Raw genomic sequence first — 20,517 nt, 5'->3', positions numbered from 1 at the left:
TATGAAACGATGTATTAGACACAAAACCACCAAACTTTGCCAACTTTGTAACAAAGGTTTAAATTCTAATCTCTCGAATAAAACTGTGGACACTGGGTAAAGTCTTGGACACCACAAATGTTTAGAATTGAGAATTTTATGCTTCATAGTATATGGCAACGGAAACCGAATATGCATTTTGGAGGCCATTTTATCGATCAATTAAAGCCAAAATTTAATACGACACCATAATGATGTTATCAAGATGGCATATCAAATTTCAATTAAACGTTGCATTTTTTAGCTATCGCATTTACATGTATACGAATGTACAGACCAACAAATGGTGAATCCTTCAATAGATTTGATTTAAATGCTGATTAACCTTTTAAAAATCCATTTTTTAAATCATTCTATATTAAAATATTTTTAGGATTGGGATTGGTTTGAGAAAAGTGATTAATTTAGCTTTAGATAAATTTAATTCGATTGATTAATTAATTTGGTTAATTAATAATTAAGTAACAAATCAAGACACACCATTTTGTGTGAGATAAGGAACTGAAGCATCCAAGTTTCTGTCTTATTGAAAAACTTGTCAGAACTTACGCCAACCTACAGAACTTCACGCGAAAATTGATGAATTTCGTGGAAAGCATACTTTCTATGGCCCTAAAAAGGGTTAAAAAATTACACCTTAAATGCTAAAACTAGTACCAAATTTTAGTTAGTTGCTGCGTTTTTGTGTTTACATATATATGTAAATGTGGAGACTAATAGACAATCAATCTTTCGCCAGATTTCCTTCAATTTTAAAACAAATCTGTACTTGTTATGCTAAATCTGTACCAATCTGTGCCTTTTATATATCTATGTCCTTATATTCTGCAATCATCTTGTTCACTTGTACTTGGGCAACCAGAAAGGTAAACTTCTCATGAATGGGTTTCGTAGAAAATACGTTTTGAATCTGTAAGTTTGGTGTAAAGGCCATATATTAAATACAATTTGTCTAGCTCAAAACACTTTAAATAATCCTGTACACAGATAAATACACATAATTCAAAAATATGTTTTTCGATTTCAGGGAGATCTGAAACAAGGATACTCGTCAAAATCTGTAGTTCGATTTTTTTTTTTTTTTTTTTTTTGCGATTGCAGTATTTTTTTTTCTTTTTTTGTACATTTTGTGTACAAGAAAATAAAAAGAATTACTAAGAGTCACGCCCAAAAGGATATTCGGAAGGGTGGGGGATAGTTAATAAATTTATGTTTTAAAACAGAATGTGTATAAAAACCTATGTGTGCTAGAAAGTAGAAACATCTGTGAAAAATACCTTCTCGGAAACTACTTCTATGCACTGTTAGCATTTGAGAAATTTTCAAAAATTCAAGGAGACTATAAGTATAAGTCTCTTTAAACTTTTCAAAACTTTAAGGAGGCTAAATTATTTGATCAAATTCAACAAAGTTGATTCAACACAAGTCGCAAAATTTGAATTCGAATAACGTTTTTAACTCTTCATAAGGAGCCCTTTTGTTCTTGAAATTACTTATTGTTTCGTCTTTAACAAGGTATATTAGATTGAAATATATTGCTTTATATATTTTCTGAATGAAAAAAAAAGAAAGATTTTCCATGAAATAATGTTATCCTTTCAAAAATAGGAATTTAAAAATTACTTTAGCTTAACTAAATTTATCTATTTACTTAAGAAAATTGAAAGTATTGGCGATTAAACTTTCGAAAATAAGAAATTTCAAATATTTGGTGCGAAATATTAAAAAAAAACTTATTTTGTTTTGCTTTAAAATAAATCTTTTTCGGTAGAGAAACTAAATAAATATAATAATAGCATATATACTAATATAAATTTCATTTAAAAATTATTTTACTATAATCCGTAGCTTCATATATATAATAAAAATTGTATGAACTATTCAATAAGTATAAATCAAATAAATATTTGATTTCATTTTCTGATTTTATATTGGTTGACTATTACACATGCAGACATTCACTTTTTTTTTCGATTTTCACTTCAAATCAGTTTGAAAAATCTCTAAAATATCACTAAAAACTGATTATCAAACAATTATAAAAATAAGAGAGACATACCAAATTTTTAGTTCCACATGTGCGTCCATGCAAAGGCATAGTAAGAGCAACTTCCCCATTGGCTCTAACTGAAACAGCATAACATTCGTAGGGATGGCCTAGTGCGTACAGTCTCCCCCTGAATGGCGTGATCACTTTCACAATAGCAGTCATGGATGTGGCTTCACAATGCATATGAACTGAAAAGAAAAATATATAACATCAGTCACGGATTATATGTAAACTCACAATCAAAAATTGGATATACAGCATATTACTAACAGAAGGCTATGTATAAATTATTTGTTACAATATTAGAGAAATAAGAGGCGCAATGTTTATTTCATAAACTTGTTCGTCTTGAAAAAAAAATTATATCCTTGAAAAATGATGCATAGAATTAATAATGGGTGATAGCGTGTGTTGAAAAAAATCTGAATTATTCATTTGAAATCATAATAAGGATTAAAAATACAATACATATTGAAAAAAAACCCAAATATTTTTAAATTCATAAAATCACTTTTCATATTTATTGATTATTTTAGATAAAATGCATTTCATGATCTCTCTTTCGATCATTATTTAAACATATTTTCTGCAACAATTAAATTTTTAATTTTGAGGTTATTAACCCTCTATCTGTGTAATTTTTTAAAATCACTATTTAGATGCGATTTTTGCAAATTCACATATTTTTCAAGCAAAGTGAACTAATACTATATGCTATACGATAATAATGCGGTATAATAAAAATCTAAAATCGTAAAAATAAACACTCTAAACTGCGAAAAACGAGGGATTGAAAAGAAAATGGACTGACTGCCAACCCGCAGAAATCACGGGATAAGCAGCCGGAGGGTTAATCTCGAAACATTCATTTTAACACAGGTATATTTCTTTTAACATTCTAAAGCAAATATATTAAGTTAATCAAAACATTTCCATTGTTAAATCTATAATTTTGTACACATTGTTTATAAATAAAAATATAAATTAAAATCTTTAAAAAATGATTAAAAATCCTAATAAATTGTAAAAATATAAACTCTTCTATGTGGATATAATCAGTCTGATGCTTTGCTATTCATAATATAATAAGATGTGGAAAAAGCTGTAATTAGTTACAATTTTTTCTGAAAATAATATAAAATAATTTTAGATTCACGCAATCTGTTTATTCTTAGAATTTTATCGAACATATACTTATCCATACGTGAGTGAACTACAACACATGTACCGCATAACAGAAAATATATTACTCGTTGACGCCACAACTTTACAGACAATAGTCTAACAAGCAATTACCAAAACGCATACTCCAAAAAATGTCCAAATACTATATTTATGAATAAAATGTAAACAAAAATCTTTAGAAAACAATTAAAATCTTAATAAATTGTAAAAATATAAAACCTTTTATTGCCTGTGTGGCTAGAATCAATCTGATGCAGTTTTATTCATAAGACAGTAAAGTTAGGAAAAACTGTAATTATTTACACTATTTTTTTTCTGAAAATAATGTAAAATAATTTAAATTCTCACAGTCTGTATACTCTTCAAATTTTACAGAACATATACTTATCCTCATGTGAATGAACTTCTGCCCAATACCTAACAGGAAATATATTACTCGTGCCGCCAAAACTTCACAGACAATGATCTATCAAGCAATTATCAAAACACAGGCTCGAAACAAAAGTCCAAACAATTCGTACAAAATTTCACAACAAAGCTTTCTGACAAGCCGAAATTAAAACTTATTGAACTCAAAGCTCACGTGAAGCCAATACAATGAGACCATATTAATTGCCAGTGCAAGACGAACTCCGAATTGCTTGGCGGAAACCTACAGAAATAATGAAAATAATTTCCCCTGGCAATTAGAAGGTGATAAAGGGAAAACTTTCAGAATAATAACAGGCATCTAGCAACGACAAACCACGATGTCCCTGGAACGAAATAAATTCCGCGAATAGGAAGGACTTGCGCCACTTTTCCATCCACTTGTTGACCATGGCATTTAACTGTTAATCATCTCATTCGCTGTATTTTCGCTCTATTCTCCATTTCCAGACATCGAACCTTTGCCCATTGTCTTCGTTCGCTCATAAGAATCGTGATTCACTTTGCAATGCTCTATTACCGGAGCAGTCCCCAGATAGTTCATTAAGTCAGACCTCCCTTGCTCCGCTAGCGACTATCCCCCCCACCACACCCCCTGGAGTAAGCACATATTTCGCAGCTGTGTTTAAAGACATTCCGTGTTTCCTTCGGGAAAAGAATGGAGAGTTAGTTCATTTGGCTTTTATCAGATGGCTACTGTCCCAATCTATGTTATCACTGCAAACATATCAACAGAGATTTCTCAAGAGGGAGAACGACTATTATCATTTGGCAGAGATAGGTGAAAAAAAGTTATTCCGTTAAGTTGATCGAAATAATTGTAAAGAATATATTGGATCGTTAAGATAAGGATAGCAAGGGCCAGAGCAGAGATTTGGAAATTAAATGACAGTTCGAATTTGATTTTCTGACCTACATGGATTGACCATTCAAATAAAGTATGCTCGCTTCTTAATAATTTTATTTCATTGAAATTCTATTAAATTTATTTTAAAAAACAACATTTTCAATTGCTTGCATTAATTCGGCATAGTAAAAAAGTTCAAAATATGCTAGGAAAATAATTTTATCTAATATTCTAAGTGAAATTTTACTGTTTATGAATACCATCAATATAATCAAAATACGCCAAAATCGGTTCTGTTATTTTGAACTAGATATTTAGAATTACGCTGCGCACATCTCAAGTTAAGAAATCATGATATAAAAATCATGCGTACCATCATGATGAAATAAATATTCTCCTTTGATTATATCTGTTGCAAGTTTTACAGTAGTAACGGTATGGTGGTAACAGTTTTACGGTAGTAAGCTTTATATTATTAGGTTAACAGAAAATGTGATTCAACGCTTTTATTTTCGTCTTCTTTTTATTTATATAGAATTATTTACAGACAAAAAGTATTATCAGTAACAGTGAGATAATGTAAATGCTTCAAATTGTTCTGAAGATGTCTGTTATAAGACCCAGAGTAAATTTGGATCAGACTTTCATATACGACAGATTCTTGACAAAATCAGTTTCGAAGATTTGTTTGTCCCATCTTGATTGTGTTTTAATGGCGCAAGTTCCATATTTGGCTATGCTGCATCAATACCCTGTCTCTTGAAATCAAAACCTTAACCCATTAGCTGGCACGATCGAGTTTGGAGATATTGGAATTTGTACACGACTCTAGGCTAAAAATATATTTGGTATACCTGACAATTTAGTTTCATTCTATATATATCTATCAATATAGCAGAAAGTGTGTATTCTGTGGTTTGTTTCTTTACAATGAACGAATTAATTTGAAATTCTTCTGTAAGTTGAACGGAACAAAGGTGTCATAATTGAAGAATCGTATTTCTGTTTTGTTTTTTGTATTATAAGGAAATGCCTAAGATAAATATGTGATTTAGTGTTATAATAATGATCTGTTACTTACTCAATGTCTTGCTTTTTATTGAAGTGAGTTAATTGTTCATTTTATAACGAGAAATCATTTTACAAAAATTTTCACAATATAACTTTAATATAATTATATTGTTACGCAAATTTTTGTTTTTATATATGAGCCGGGCAATATAAATTATCCGAGCAAAAATTTCAAAAAAGAAATAACTTGCAGTTATAATGGAGAAATATCTTGTCATCATGGTCTAAACTATATCCATAAGACAGCCACTAATCACAATATGTAGAACTGGGTTTCTGGTAACATAACGATATCAAATTTTTTACAGTCTTTTTTTACTCAATTTTAATTTAATTTCATTTATTTTGGAAAATACTAAGTGCTATTTTCAATATATTTGATGTTTCTATGAAGTAATTTTAAATAGTTATTTTTTACTTCAAGGGACTTCGATTACCAAAGAATCTGCTTCTTGAAATTCAGTTATCTCATAAACAAGGAACAGATTTTCGCACATTTATATCTTAATTATTTCTATCATTTAAAAAACTCATTTATTATTATTTATCTATACGACGCTTAAATATTTCTAATTTATACCACGTCATCATTACATGAGAACAAAGATACCAGGTTTTGCTATATTAAATAAAATTATTATGGATTATTTTTTTTTAATTTTTAATTCCACTATTATATATTACAGCGAATCATCAAATTTCTACAAATATCTACACTCTTTAATCACTTTAAAAAACAGATTATAAATCTGTTCATTTCAAACGCCAAACAGCTTTCCTCACCAACCTCCTACTTTATTCTTAGCCTGTAACAGACACGTCTATAGTTACTTGTTGACAGGTCTCATAAAAATTTATTTCCATTTTCATATTCGCCAATATTTGAATACAGGCATACTCCCTATTTTGAATGAATTAAATAAATAAAATTATCTTGCGTTAATTGGGAAATCTCTAATTTCAGTGTTATAATTTGTATATATGACAGCGAATTATTAAATTTCTGCAACTAACAACTCCCCTTAATTCAATCCAAAAGAAGATCCAAAGATTCAAAATTCAATCAACTCGTAACCACTAAACAGCTTTTCGCACCTTTTCCTACTTTATCTCCACACAATGGATATACCCAGTGTTCACTGAAACATATGCACAGAAACTACGAGCTCAGAATATCAAGTAGATCTATTTTAAAACCCGGTAAGGGTATTAAATACGTGCTGTGGAAGGTCAGACAAAACATCACTGCAAGCACCCTGTTATTAGAAAAATAACAACAACAAAAAATGAAACCGAAATATGCAAATCATGTAATTAGCAGCGTGGGTATAAAAGGGTTAGGGGTCGACGAAAGGAAGCTATTAATAACCCCCTTTTCTTTGTTTTATGTTATTATTTTCGATGATCCTGAGTATGCAGGAATTCCGGGTTGGCGAGGTGAATGGAACATTTAGATCGGGGTAGAGGGTGTAAGGAGTGATGGGCTTCAAAGAAGAAAGGAATTTTCATGATGGGATTTTAAAATTGCTTTAGCATGTAGGTAGGGAGATATTTATCACTGTATGGGTGAGAAGTTTTATGGCATATTAGCACTGAAATGAAACGATGAGAAGATGAGTTCATTGGTTACTGGAATAGTAAAGATGGGGTGTTCTGGAGTATAGAAGTCACGCAGCTAATAAAGTTGTTGTTTTAAAAAAAACTCTTCAACTGTCAAGCTTCCCACTTTACTCATTTGATGGCAATTTTTTCATCTTCTGGTATTTGCATAAATCCATTGTATCTTTAACAATAATAATTTGTAATCAATGATTTTATAAAATGACTTTAGTCTAAATTTATTTTATATAGTGAAAAGATCATATTCTGCAAAACGAAAACGATTAGAGAGCGAACAATCGCTGAAAGAAACAGCACCCAACAGTGACATGGTGGATTAAAGTATAACAAGGCTGAAGAACACAAACTGGATTATAGTGCGTGCGTGCGTGCGTGTGTGTATGTGTGTGTGTATGTGTGTGTGTGTGTGTGTGTGTGTGCGCGCGCGTGTGCTTGCGTGCGTGAGTGAGTGTGCATGCGCGCGCATTCTTTCTTAACTAGCATTATTCAGAAAATTGTTAAAGGGCGTGTACTTCAGCAACTCGCTGCCTAGAAGTTGGCTATTAAAAGGATTTTACAGAGTTTTATTTTTCCTTCCAACCAATAGACAAATATGGACTGATTTCCCTGTAAATTAACTAAGGAATGGAGTCTCGCTTCTTATGCAGGGTGAGTTAAAAATATATTACCACTCAAATGATGCAAATATATTAAGCATATTATGTAAATATTACATCATTTGAGTGGTAATATAATTTTGACCAATATATTGAACTCTCTCCAGGACCTTGTTACTTCAGGTGTTGGAGCTTCCAGAAATTCAGCTTTTATCTAATTATTCCAAAGATAGCAAAATATGCCAGGCATCCCTTTAGTTATGAGTACTTGAATCATGGACATGTTTAGATTTGTTAGACGGTACGGAATTAGTGTTAACACACCTTCAAAAAGTATTTTTATGTTTTGAAAGAGAAAAAGAGAAATATAAATAAAAACACACGTACGCAATGCATAGTTACTCTAAAATATCCATCCACTTAATGCAACAATGGTGAGTAGCATTTCATCCGTGTAAAAATAATGCTTTAAAAATAATGTTAACAAACGAAATTCTGACTCTAAATGGCTGTTAAAAATAAGGCAACAGGTATTTCCAAAGCAAAACTAAGGAATAAATCTAAAACATTTATTTACGCCTTAAATTCCCTTTTGAGATAAAATGACGAAAATTAAATTGATATAAAAACATCCCCAGTGAAAACAACCTGAAAAGACGATGATGTTTTCGTAGCAAAATAAGTGGGAAGAAAATCAAAAATTCATATATTGGAGCGAAAATAGAAAGTTCATGTGGGTTTATAAGTATTATATTTCAGCACTTCCCTCCATCCTTAGCTGAGCACAACCCCCCCTCCCCAAATATGATTATTATTTGAAGCAGGTAATCTCATTTTTTTCGTCTGCCAAGTTCACAGGTGAGAGAAACAGCAGTTCTCACAAGAATCTACGCTTGAATACGACAAAGGAAAATGTTCGAATTTCATTTGAATGCAAGAGAGATAGTCACCATTACAGACCTACGATTACGCATAATAAATTGATTAATGGTTTAAAATGTTTTTCAACTGAACAACTCATCATTAAACAAGAAATAACACGTGTTTGCAATCTCTGAAAGATGAGGAACAATAAAATTTAAGCTGCAAATTGTGCTGCAAAATAGCGAAAAAAAAAAAAAATAACCTACCATTGTATTATAAAGATGATAATTTTATAAGCTCTATATTTCCGGAAATTGTAAGTGAAATGCATTTGTGCTGCCGTGATGGTCTATAACAATAAGGTGAAAGCATAGATTTTAGCGCTTGAATTCTTGTCACGATAGGTGAGATTCGTGAGAAAGTAAAAGGTCTATAACAATAGAAATTTTCGGTACCACTTTGAAGCATAGCGCTTTGAGTCAAAAAATAAATATAGAAAGTAGGATGTGATGACATGTGTGAATATAATTACTCGCAATTCTTGATGTTTTTTTATGTACTTTCATTTTCTTCATGTTTGTAACGATAAAATTTCGTAATCTATATTTTTACTCATTCAATGATGTGCTAGAATTGAAATTTCGTATTTTAGGAATTTAACTAGAACTCATTTTGAAATTTCGTATTTTAGAAATTTAACTAGAACTCATTTTGAAATTTTGTATTTTAAAAATTTAACTAGAACTCATTTTGAAATTTCGTATTTTTAAAATTTAACTAGAACTCATTTTGAAATTTTGTATTTAAAAAATTTAACTAGGACTCAATTTGAAATTTTGTATTTTAAAAATTTAACTAGAACTCATTTTGAAATTTCGTACTTTAAAAATTTAACTAGAACTCATTTTAAAATTTCGTATTTTAAAAATTTAACTAGAACTCATTTTGCAATTTGGTATCTTAAAAATTTTACTAGAAATCATTTTGCAATTTCGTATTTTAAAAATTTAACTAGAACTCATTTTGCAATTTGATATTTTAAAAATTTAACTAGAACTCATTTTGAAATTTTGTATTTTAGAAATTTAATTAGAACTGCTTTTGAAATTTCGTACAATAATGTGTTTTGCATCACATTACATTATTTTAATATCTTTAGAATGTATTGTTTAATCGGGATAAATACTGGAATTTTAATTCTATCCACTTGATTCTACTTGCTAATAAATTTGAGAAAATTAATAACTTTAGAATTTCATGATATTTATAATAATGCTTTTAAATTAAAGACAAATAAAAAATGTATTTAACGCATTCATGAAAGTGGGATTTAAAATTAAATAAATAATTTTTATTATTCAAGATTGAAATTGTACCCCTCTGAAGTATTTACTCATAACGTTGACTTACAGTTTAAATTAAGCTTAGTTATATTCATATACTATTTTGAAGCAACACAAGATAGATTTTTAGGCACTAACTTCGCAATTTTGGACAAGGGGAGGGTAGTCAATACAGATATCGATGCCCATGCCATCGATATAAACTATAAAAACGAAATACTCCTGACTTTATGATATTTTTTAAATGAAATATGATAAGAATTTGAGCAAATAATAAAAAAGCCTAGTTCATATTTAGCTTTGCTAAGCCAATAATAGCAACTAGAAGCAAAGAAAATATTGTTATAATTGATGTGTCACTAACCTTTGTTTCTTTACGTTTAAAATTAAACTCAAAGAACAAAGACGAAACTGGAGATTTGAAGACTAAATAAAACTTCGCTTCATAGTATAGTTCAAGATCTATTTTCAAGTATTTCAAAAACTTTCAAGTAAATGATTTAAAATATCTTAAGTATTTTTCAAATGTTCAAAATGAAAATAATTAAGAAAATCATCATGCAAGATAAATTATAAGCATTTTTTACTGAATACCTGGAATATTTGATGATGTTTAATTTATAAAATTTCAAACTTGTTTATATAAGTTAAAGTAGAACGAAAAAGTAAGTAAATAAATGAAATATAAATACATGAATAGATTCTCATTTATTAAAATTTCTTGAATTGTTTCCTATCACAAAATGTATTTAATGAAGACAGGAAAAATTCGATGTTAAGTAGTCGTACACTTTAAAACAGAATATTCAATCGACTCTTATCAATAATATGAACATAAACAAAATAAATTTCTTGATAAATGACTTGATGTATTTCTTGACAAATCCTCAATATTGTTGGCTGACTCTATATATTTATTGCAAATAATACTGAATTCTAACTACTAAATTTATAAACTCAAACCTTCAGTGAAAAAATTAGTTTATAATGCGGATAAATTCTTACCCATTTTATTGATAAATGTTGAAAAATATTCGAAGATGATTTTATAATCAGTAATTTTAATAATAATAATAGCCATGTCAATAAATAATAACTAGCCAATGAAAGTGAGTATGAAATAGATTTTGAACAAAATATTAATCTTGGTAATTACCCCTCAAGTAAAATTATATTTATATCATTGCAAAACTTACTCGCATTGATTTCCTTCAAACTCGTTCAAATTAATGTTTTTTAAATGATACAAAATATCAAAAAACTACCTATACCATACAATTTTTTTTATCAAAATCACTTAATCACTAAATCACTTTTATCAATATCTTATCATTTCTCTTTATTAAAAAGTACATCAAAGATCATAACAATTGATCAATTGGCATTACGACTTCAAAAGGCATCATTCCCTCACTCCCCCATCAAGAAACTTTGCTTTAGTAAATGACATAAACGTATTTAATTTTTGCCCCTATGACGCTCTTCAAGCCTGCCTCCCAGGCTCCCCCCCCCCCGTGGTCATTACATCATTGCAATCACAACTGAGTGGCAATTATAAAACTTTTGCTTAAAAGATCCCCATAAAAAAGCGCTGGATTCAAATTACTTAAACCTAAATGTCTTCTAAAGGTAAAGTGAGCATTGTTTCCCAGGAATTCAAAAATTGTGTACTTGAATTCATCTTATTATTGCCTACCAAGTTCTAGAAAAATGTTATTGGCGAAATATATTCAACAACATCGCCATGTCAAACGTAAAAGCTACTTAAATCGAATGGCACTATATTTCAAAACAGTCTTAATCTTCCGACGAGTGCCGATCAATAAAGCACAAAACAAAGTCAACAACACCACCCAATATATCATGTCTGAGTCACAACATGGGGTTGTACATCAAACAAATGATTCGCCATTTTTTTAGGGTGTAACATGACTTCCTTAGTTTTCGAAATCGAATTCGTTCTTTTGTCGGAGGGTTTTACTTTCATTCCGAAACCTCAAAAAGAAAATAAACAATTGTCTGGGTTATCTGTCATCTAATGTCATTAGCTGAATGGCATGCGACCAGAGATAAGAAAAAAAGTCGTCGAACATCATCGACTTAATGAAATGCTGCTCACGATCGGCAGTCTCCAAAGAATGTCTGCCAGCCCAGGAGTGTCGATGCAGTCCCTGAATGCTGATTCAAAACATTTTGACACAAAATATATGCATGAATGTAATTTCTTATCAGTAAAAGTGAATCTGCAGTTATTTATAACTACGTTAAAAAGAAGAATGGAAGCGATGTTAGTAGCACGTGGGTTTGTGTGAAGAAAAAGTGCAGGGTGCGTTTTGCTGGTTGAATATCATGGCTCCTGGATTTGAATATACTCTTTAATAAGAAAGAAAAATTGTAATCAATTATCCTTGAAGAATTCTGAAAAAATAATTCGTATGAAGTCATGCATCTAAAGCGCCAATTAAGAAACAAAAGAACAAAACTTTGATAGACTTTCTTTTTTTGTTACTCTTTTCGCATCACTTCTTTCTCTTACTCTTTTCGCATCAAAAATTTCATGTGTATTATATTCAAATCCTTTGCTTTATTTAGAAAATTTTAATAATAGAAAAAATATTGCATTTGATAAACATTTTTGTAAATTAAGAAACCATGCATTATGGAAGATTTTTACTTACTAATTTAGTTATTTATTTTTTATTTTATTTTATTTATTTAGTTATTTATTTTTTGCTTTTAAAATATCCAAGAAAGCTACATCAAAGCAAAACATTGAGTTATAACAAACTCTTACAGCTATTGTACGGAAAGAATTAAATAAAGTGGCGATTATTATTTGCATTAAAACCATGTTATGGATCCAAAAATAAAATTGGAAATTGCTGTTCAATGTAGTTTTCTTATAAAAATTGCATGCGCGTCAATTATATTATCTGTAAATAAATAGACTGCCGCAAAATTTTCTGTACAGCAATTTATTGCTTTAAATAATTATATTTTTTTATCAAGTTATAAATTTATTCTAAATTTTAAAATAATTGCATTAAATCAAGCATTATTAACTCTATGAATAAAATTTATAAAACCAATTATTTAATACTTTATATTTCGATTTATTTTTATATTCATTTTCATTTCTATTTCTTGATATAGATTTTCCACCTTTTTACTTGCCTGCCAAATTACATGCAGCTTTTTCTTTTCTTTCTTTCTTTCTTTATTTATTTTTTGTAATAAAGAAGGTTATTTTAATTTAGTATTTTGCAATAAACAGTTCAATACGAATGCCACAATAAACCAGTTTTTATGTCATTTAACTTTTTTTATTTATTAAAAACAAAATGAAAGCAATTTACTAAAATATTAATCGAAAAAAATGTTTAAAATATTAAACATATATTTGGTGTCATATAATTTTTTATTAAAAAATAAAAGTATTAAAATTACAAAACTATAACTTTCTGAAACAAGAATTTTTATTTTACATGTTCATGAAATAAAACATGCATAACATAAAAATATGCACAAACCAGAGAGGTTACTCCAAAACATTCTCGAATACTTTTTAATAAAGGTGTTATCTTCCTCATTTCGCATAAAATCGTAGGCCTTCGATAAAGTCTCAAATACCTTGCACATCATTATCGAAAAATAGTTTCGAGATATAGATGGAATTCCATGAAAATCTAGTGGTTTAAATGAATTTATTGTTCGATCTTTTGAGATTAATCTTTGGAATGGGGCTAATATTATTGCAGAATATCGAATATGTATTTTGGATGGCTTTTTTTCCTAAGCGATTTAAATTTGACATAGAACTACAATTGTAGTCATAAGATCATATACCGAATTGTATGCATTCAACTAATTCCATTTAAATGCATTCAAATCGACAGACAACGAACACTTCGATAGAACTTATTCATACCTATATTATAATCTACATTTTAGATGGTACCCTGTGTATTAAATTTTATTTATCTAGTTCTTTATGCTTTGTAGTTACAGAGTAGTATATACATATAGTAGTACTATACTTTTGTAGTTATAGAGTAGTGTATATGCTTATAGTAGTACTATACTTTTGTAGTTATAGAGTAGTATATATACTTTTGTAGTATATATACTTATACTCAGACAACCGGATAGATAGATTTCCTCAGATGGGCTTTATTCAAGAATTGATAAAACTCTACAAATTTTGTATAAAATTCATGTAGCGAATTTTACCGAATTTTTTTGAGTTATCCTGCTCATAAATGGATAGACAGACGAATTCCAAAAATGAGCTTTTGGGATTCATTCCAGTTTAAAATATGAAGATGTAATCTCGAATTTTTTTAACAATTACACTACTTTCTTTTTGTATATATTTCGTATACGGTAAAGTAAAAATGGTATAATATGTATTATGCAGAAGTGAAACTAAATAACCACAGGATTGTTAAGAATTAACATCCAATTAAAAGTTTACCAACACAGAATTATTGCTAAAATGATTGGATTTGTAAAAATTGCTTCTTAATTATCTCAAGAAATTATATATTTAAAACCTAAAGAAACTATCTCTTCTAATAAATAAGAAACGGTTAAAATGTAAATTTCAGAAAAGCAAATATGGCAGGACGGATAAAATTTTTGGATATAAATTATTTATTCTTTTTTTTTTTTTTTTTTTGAATTTTGGAAAATAATTCATAACATACAAATTTTTCTAATGTAAATTTTAAATCAAATATTTTCTAACATTTTTTTTTTTTTTTGTAATTTTTGTAAATGTAAGAAAAAAAAACAATTATAGTTGGTTTCAATTAAAGTAATGTGAATGTAAACGCATCGCTTGCATATCAAAATCCAGAATTTTCATTTGCTAATTGTAAAATTTGAGATAAGAAAATGTCAAATCTATTTCCATAGAACAACTGAGAAATCTTATAGGCCTAAAAATTCTATCGTATTTATCTAAAAGGACAAAAAAAAAAACTAAATTTTAACAAACAAAAAAAAAAAAAAGCTCAAAAACCAGACTAGTTTATGCTTAATATATAATTACAAACTTCAGACGAAAGTTTTGAATCTGAAAACGACTTTCCTCTGATATAAAATACAAAAGAGTGACTCATTATATCCATTTGCATTCACTTTTTCTGCAACTAATTTTTAACAAAATTGCTCACAATGGGTGCATACTTTGAATCGAAAATGAAACTCGGTATGGCGTGATTATCCGCCTATACAATAAAGGTCATGCAGTATGTCACACACCTGTAACCTTTCATCAAGACATCCCTTTTTAAAAGATTCTTCCACACTTAGGCAGAGCCCATTCGCAAACAAAGCAGGGCAGAACGCGTAAGGTGACCCACACACTCTTCCAAGATCTTAAATATACGCCAAATTGGCTGGGAAAAAGCATTGAAAATGAAGGTGAATGTCACTAGGTCATTGACAGCCGGATGGATGCGCATTCGTGGCGTATCTGGCTACTTGGCGACGTGACACCTTACTGCAGACGTCAATGGGGTGGATGCGTAGCGAATTCATAATGATTGCCGCAAAGGGATCAGATAAGCGGACTGACGGAGGAATCATTGTCTTGTCACAATTAGTTGTTCTTCGCAGGGACTGCTGTCTGGGGAATATGCAACCGACAGGTGGTCGTTATATTAGCATAACTTCTATAACACGTGCTGTAATGTTTCTATCTGTTTTTTTCCCCCCTCTCTATTGTAACATTCTGATATTTTGTAAATGAGAATGGGTCAGAACGATGCAAAAGAGGCATCGGTATTTGGTACGTAAGGCTGATGCAAAATTGTTGATTTTTTTTCTGCTCTACATTTTTATATGCCATTTTATTTAAATATTAAAAATAAATATTTTTATTAAACGAATTATTGCATTACCTAAATTATATAATCGTTCCGTAATTTATTTTATAATAAATCGTATTTATTTAATAATAATCACGTAGTTCTGTAATTAGATTTATCATTACAGAAATCTCACTTGGGTGAATGGCATATATCTTCATTAATATTTTAATGAAAAGCAGTTAATTTAATCTCAAACAATCTCTTTACCGTTTTCTTTTTGCAAATTACTTAATTCGAATTACTTAATTTTTAATTGTTCATTTACATCATCAAGGATCTTCATGTTATTTCTAATGCATTATCACATTAAGAAATTATGCTTTTTAAAAATATATTATAACAATTTCCTTAGTTTATCCAGTCACTGCGAATATTAAAAGCAAGAGCTAATTACGTTATTGAACGTACAGACTAATATAAAATCATTTCTGAAGATTAATCGGTGGGAAGAGTACCGTTTTGAATTTACCTAACCACAATAAATGCAATAGCAATGCAATTTATTCAGTCATGCGCACAATAAAAATACAAGTAATTGATAGGTGCAAATCAATGTAAATAGTTAAATCTAAAGCAACATCTCGATATGTGAAGCTCAGAATTTTATTATCATAATTTTCTACATATAATCCGCGGATTATCTATTAAAAAACCTGAAAATCGTCAATAATAACCTGCTGCTGCGGATAATCCTTTCTATAATAAACGGATTATTTGCTGAATTTTATTTATTTATTTGTCAGGACAAAAAGTAACCCCTGTATAAATTACGGTATATAGTATTTAACGTCTTTAAAAATAGAGAAAAAAAGTTTCCATTAATTTCTCGCGTTTAAATTCTCTAACTAAAATAAGATTTTATTAAAACACAACAGGGGAATTTCCAATACAAAAATAGTATAAAATAAGATTTTACTGGAATGAATCTTGAATACAGTAATAAATAATGAATAGTAAAAAAAAATCAATAAAAAATAAAATTTTACACTTTTTAATTAATAATATAAATTAAAAACTTAATTAAAATTAGTAGAAATACCTACATATTTATCGTCATTTAATTTTTTTTGTCGAAATAATAAATATATCTCGATTCTTAATAATATATGTATTATTATTATTATTAAAAGCAAAGATGAATCAAAAACAATTTTTCTTACAGCAGCTTTGAAAGCATTTATTATTTTTTTCCGATGGAAAGAATTAAGAATCATTTTCTCAAAGATAGGTTTCTTCAACAGATGAGATTTAAAACAGGATATAATATTTCTCATTTCAAAAACTCTACAACGATGGAAGTGGCATCTATCTCTTCAAATTTTCGTCTTAAACCACTGACATGCAAAAGAATACTTTAATATTCTTCAGCAATTTATTTTTATGAAATGTCAATGATGAGCTTATAACAGACACAAGGTTTCATTTAGCTGGTAAATTGAGCTTTGCCAACTCGAAATATGCGGAAACGCTTCCACATGAATAGTTCTGCAGGTTCACGGGATGTCCATCACTGTCTTCCTGTCGCCCACCCACTGAATAGACAAGCCTTCAGCCCCTCCTAGAAACGCATTTTTGAAGCAGATGCTTCAGACTCTAAGTCTGCAATTACCCAGTGCATCGTTTGTTTCTTCCAATGTGAAGTAGCTCTCCAAGATTGCCATCAAGACTTGATAACATGTAGTTGAAAGTAGACTTGTCTATTAAACTTTTCAGAACTTCTTCGTTCTTTTTGTTCTTTTCTATTAGTGCAATTTAATTGCCTAGGTGACTTCTACATTACTTCGAAAGTTAAAGTTGCCATCGTGGAGAATAAGTGGCGTGAGTCAATCGTATTCACTCCAAGATCGATATTACAGAAAGGCAGAAACATTCAGTGTTCTGCATTCATAATGCCATAAGATAATGGGTTAAATATCATATGGTTGATTATTTTTAAATTGTATTTGCATTAAACAGAACTAATACTCATGTTTGTTCACTGGTTAATGTAGAGCTTAATAAGTGGCATTGCATATGTTAAAACAGTTATTCGCTATCTTGCAAAGTATGTCATCTGAGAGGTTAGAAATTAAATTTCAATTTAAAACCATCCAAACGCTGATCACTTTGTCTTTATATACCTTAGCAAAAATTGGTAGGAAAGGGTATTAATCTCGCTCGCGCCATTCTTTGGTGGCACTAAGGATGCTGTATTTTTACAATCATTTGTTATTCTTAGAATCAGAAGAGAAATCATGAAACTAAGAAGTAGAGAAACTGTAATGTCCCGAATATCTCACAGTCTGGCTTTGTTAAGCTACTAGGTAAACAATCGTTTCAAATAAGGCTCTGACACACACACAAAAAAAATAACACCGTTTGATGCAGAAATCTATGGCTAAGTAAGAAGTTCAAATGCAAGTTGGCAGTAAATATGTTACTGCTGCAAAAAGCGGCCCAAAGCAACTGCCTATATTTCATATGAGTGATTTTTAAAGCATAATCATTAGAAATTTGAGCATAATACTTTGAAATAATATAAAGCGCAAAATTTTTCATTTATCAATTATCTGAACTTAAGACATATGTTCAGAATATATTTAGATTGGACAATCTGTTACGTAAATTCAGAAGGTTGTGAGTTGTCCATTGAAGGTTATCCTTGCAGTTAGTTGTCCGTTTATTTAATAATTATAAAACCCCTCAATTTCAAATTTTCTTTTAGTTCATTTCAACTTTTGTCTATATACTAAGTCGATATCGAACTAGAGTCAAAAATAAAAAGACATGACAAAAAAATGTTCAATGTTTTGATTTCCTAAATTTTTCATTTTAAAATGGGATTGGTTTCATACATTTTAATACATTTAGCTAAATTCTATATCTATAGAATAATTGGTCAATAGCTGAAGTCTAATCTTGTAAAACTACATAAAAATTTTTAAAAAATAATAAATAAAACAAAGGTTTCATTCAAAACTTTGGAAAAAACAATATATATATACGGAATCAAAACGAAAATGAAATTTAATTAACAGCCAAACAATGTTCTTTTTTTTTCAATCTTTTGGAATCCATTCTTAATGAAAAAAAATCACGAGTAATTTATCAAGATATCATCAGAAAAAAGACACTGGCACAGTTTAAATTAAATATTGACTAGAAAAAAAAACTCATTTCATATCCGTTTATCGTAATTTAATATTCGCTACATAACCAGAAAATGCCTTATCTCTCTGAGAATAAAATTCGAAAGAAATGCTTTATAATTTTCCGGCAGCTATCATAACTTACATCAAACTTTTTTGCATAAACTATGTATTTCTCATACGCAGACCAAATCTTACTTATCAAACACAATGGCATTCCGTCACTCATTTTAACATTTTATTCAATCCGAAAACGATACGGGACGTAAAATCTCAGTATTCTATTGGCCGATTTTCTTTGTCTGCGAAAAATAAAGAAGAAATAAGAAACAAAATCAAATTGAATTTAGTGCGGTAAAGAAATAAACTTAAAAGGAATTATCTTACTTTTTTTTCCCTTCTGTATTTTCGACAATTCTTTCTTTCTTCTTCTTTTTCTTTTTTATTTTAAATCTAACGTAATTTTGAGAATTTTCATCAGATTTTTTATTGGATTTTTCTTTACTATTTGTTCTCCGTGATGTAATACATAGAGATTTCGAAGTAAATATGATTTCTGTATTTCAAAGACGCTGCTCTCGATTGGGGACAAGAGATATTTAAGATAATTGACAAAGCGAAGTAAACTTCAAAGAGATATTTAGAGTTGTCTAAACAAATACAGGAATGATTTATATTTTATTTTAGAACTTTGAACCGGATTTCAGTTGATCTCTTGACATTTTTTTTTTTTTCATTTAATCATGGAAGTGAATATTTTCTTAGGCGTCTTTCTTCAGAAGACGAAATCTAAACTGCCCATTATTCATTAAATTTATCTTGTATAAAAAGATTAAATCGTCCGAGAATTTATACTCTTATTTTCAACTGTATCAAAGAGAATTTAAAGTTATTCCTAATAAAAGAACATGTTCTTAATTTTCTCCGTACACGACGGCAATACTTCAAAAAGTCAAGATTCTTTTCTGTTTGAGAAGTTAAAATAAGAAAGTGACATGGAAAAGAAGATTTGTGGTTCCGAAAGTAATAAATCACAATAAAATGTTCTTTAGTTTTAAGATGTAATAGCTTGGGCTTTCAAGATGTTAAGGCTAAGGCTTTTGTTAAAATTTATAAATAAAAACAAATCACGATATTTTATTAAGATCAAAATTATATATACGGATATGTTGTATTGTATATATTGCTATTATGGAAGTTTAAAAGGATGATTCCGACTTATGCACCGCCTTCATCATTGATTTAACCCTAAAGTGCATCTTGCAGTCATTTGGCTACACGCATATATTTTTTGTAACATTTGGCTTCAAGTTTTTATTCTCATTTAAAAGCTTGACTGTTCTCAAATGCAATAGTGAATGTTTGGAAATCCATTTTTAAATGCGTTTTTAATAAAACTTTGTTGAAAAGACCGATATATAGCAATAGTGGTACTAGAATTAGATTTACTTGGTACTTGGAAAAATACC

General features: G+C 29.3%; 1 protein-coding gene across 2 annotated transcripts in view; it reads right to left on the bottom strand.

Moving 5' to 3' along the window:
- Nucleotides 1-20,517, bottom strand: part of LOC129966174 (uncharacterized) — a 448,724-nt gene that overhangs the window by 139,582 nt on the left and 288,625 nt on the right. For both annotated transcript variants that reach the window (XM_056080579.1, XM_056080587.1), the window contains exon 6: nucleotides 2,099-2,277. In XM_056080579.1, the coding sequence (XP_055936554.1) occupies nucleotides 2,099-2,277 (179 nt within the window). The remainder of the gene's footprint in view (nucleotides 1-2,098; nucleotides 2,278-20,517) is intronic.

Source organism: Argiope bruennichi, chromosome 1 (assembly GCF_947563725.1).
Source record: "Argiope bruennichi chromosome 1, qqArgBrue1.1, whole genome shotgun sequence".
Lineage (NCBI taxonomy): Eukaryota > Metazoa > Arthropoda > Arachnida > Araneae > Araneidae > Argiope > Argiope bruennichi.
The sequence above is the reverse complement of the archived record's forward strand: the minus strand, read 5'-3'. Positions and strand labels throughout refer to the sequence as shown.